This window comes from Oncorhynchus kisutch, linkage group LG10 (genome assembly GCF_002021735.2).
Source record: "Oncorhynchus kisutch isolate 150728-3 linkage group LG10, Okis_V2, whole genome shotgun sequence".
NCBI lineage: Eukaryota > Metazoa > Chordata > Actinopteri > Salmoniformes > Salmonidae > Oncorhynchus > Oncorhynchus kisutch.
The window spans coordinates 35744795-35746035 of NC_034183.2; the positions used below are offsets into that span (position 1 = coordinate 35744795).

The window sequence follows — 1241 nt, forward strand, 5'->3', positions numbered from 1 at the left end:
GCTCTCTGGTGCCATCTAGGTGTGTCCGGTGTGTGTCTCTCTACCACACGGTAACCCAAACCAAATCAGCAGGAACTTCATCAGACATTTGAACCTAAGACACTGCTATTATGCCGAGGACTACACGGTAGGCTACAGACACGCGCGTGCACACACACACACACACGCACACACGCACGCACGCACGCACGCACGCACACACACTAAAAATATTTTTATTTGGTCCACAGAATATCCATCAAACCGATACGTTGAACGTGCAATATGCCATCATTGAGTCTCTCCGAGATGCCAACCTGAATCCAAGATGATCTTGACTGATATAATTTATTAACTAGCAATTTAGCAATAACAATGTCATCATGATTCGTGTACTAAGTAATATGCTAAATATTTTGATGCCAGAGCTGCTCATTTATGAAAATTGTAATGTTGTCAATTTTTTATTTCTTTTGAGTGTATGACATCTAATTTACTGCAACTAGTCTAACTGCCAATAAATAAATAAACACTCATGACATGTTACATACTGTAGAGATATTTTGATAAATCTATCATAAAATCTACCAACTATAATATTGACACTAGCTTTGATATACTTTTCCATTTCATGTCTTTGTATATACTTGACTATAATAAAGGAATTGATAAAACATGTATGCGGTTGTGTGTGTTTGTTTGCAATTATGTTTGTATTGCTGGTTCTGCTGTAGATTTGTTCCTTACTCTTACATAAACTAATGGGGGACTATTAAATATTCAATAGTAATACAGTTGACAGCAATTTATTATGTTTTTTTCTTAAAGGTCCCGAACAGTCAATATGATGTTTTTCATGAAATTTGATGATATTTAGATGAAACCAGATCAAAGTAGGACTACTAAAGTATGACAAATGACTGTTTCTGCTACATTAATAAAGTTGAATCATATTGTTACTGGTCCCCTCCCCCATGTCAAACACTTGGATCAGGAGGCAGGATGGAGGTGGGATTATTAAGTGTTTTTTGTGAAATCACGTTTTATTCTCTTACCTAATTTAAATAAGTCCCGCCTTGTAACCAACATAGCAGAAGGCATGTTCGCATGTTTGGTTTAAATAGCTAGGTAGCTAGTTAACTGGTGCTAAAATCGAAGTGGCCATTTAAAGCGTTAAAAACCATTGTGTCTCCTTATGTCGCACCAGGCGCCTGCAGGCTGACCTCGCTCCTCAGTTCTATGGTGTTGCCTCAAACGGTGGG

General features: G+C 37.7%; 1 protein-coding gene across 1 annotated transcript in view; it reads left to right on the top strand.

Moving 5' to 3' along the window:
• The window catches only part of LOC109897526 (E3 ubiquitin-protein ligase RNF138), a 3687-nt gene extending 3028 nt beyond the window's left edge, over nt 1-659 (top strand). The window contains exons 4-5 of the mRNA XM_031832794.1: nt 20-127; nt 231-659. Coding sequence (XP_031688654.1) covers nt 20-127; nt 231-311 — 189 coding nt within the window. The 3' untranslated portion in view covers nt 312-659. The remainder of the gene's footprint in view (nt 1-19; nt 128-230) is intronic.
• Nucleotides 660-1241: the final 582 nt, after the last annotated feature.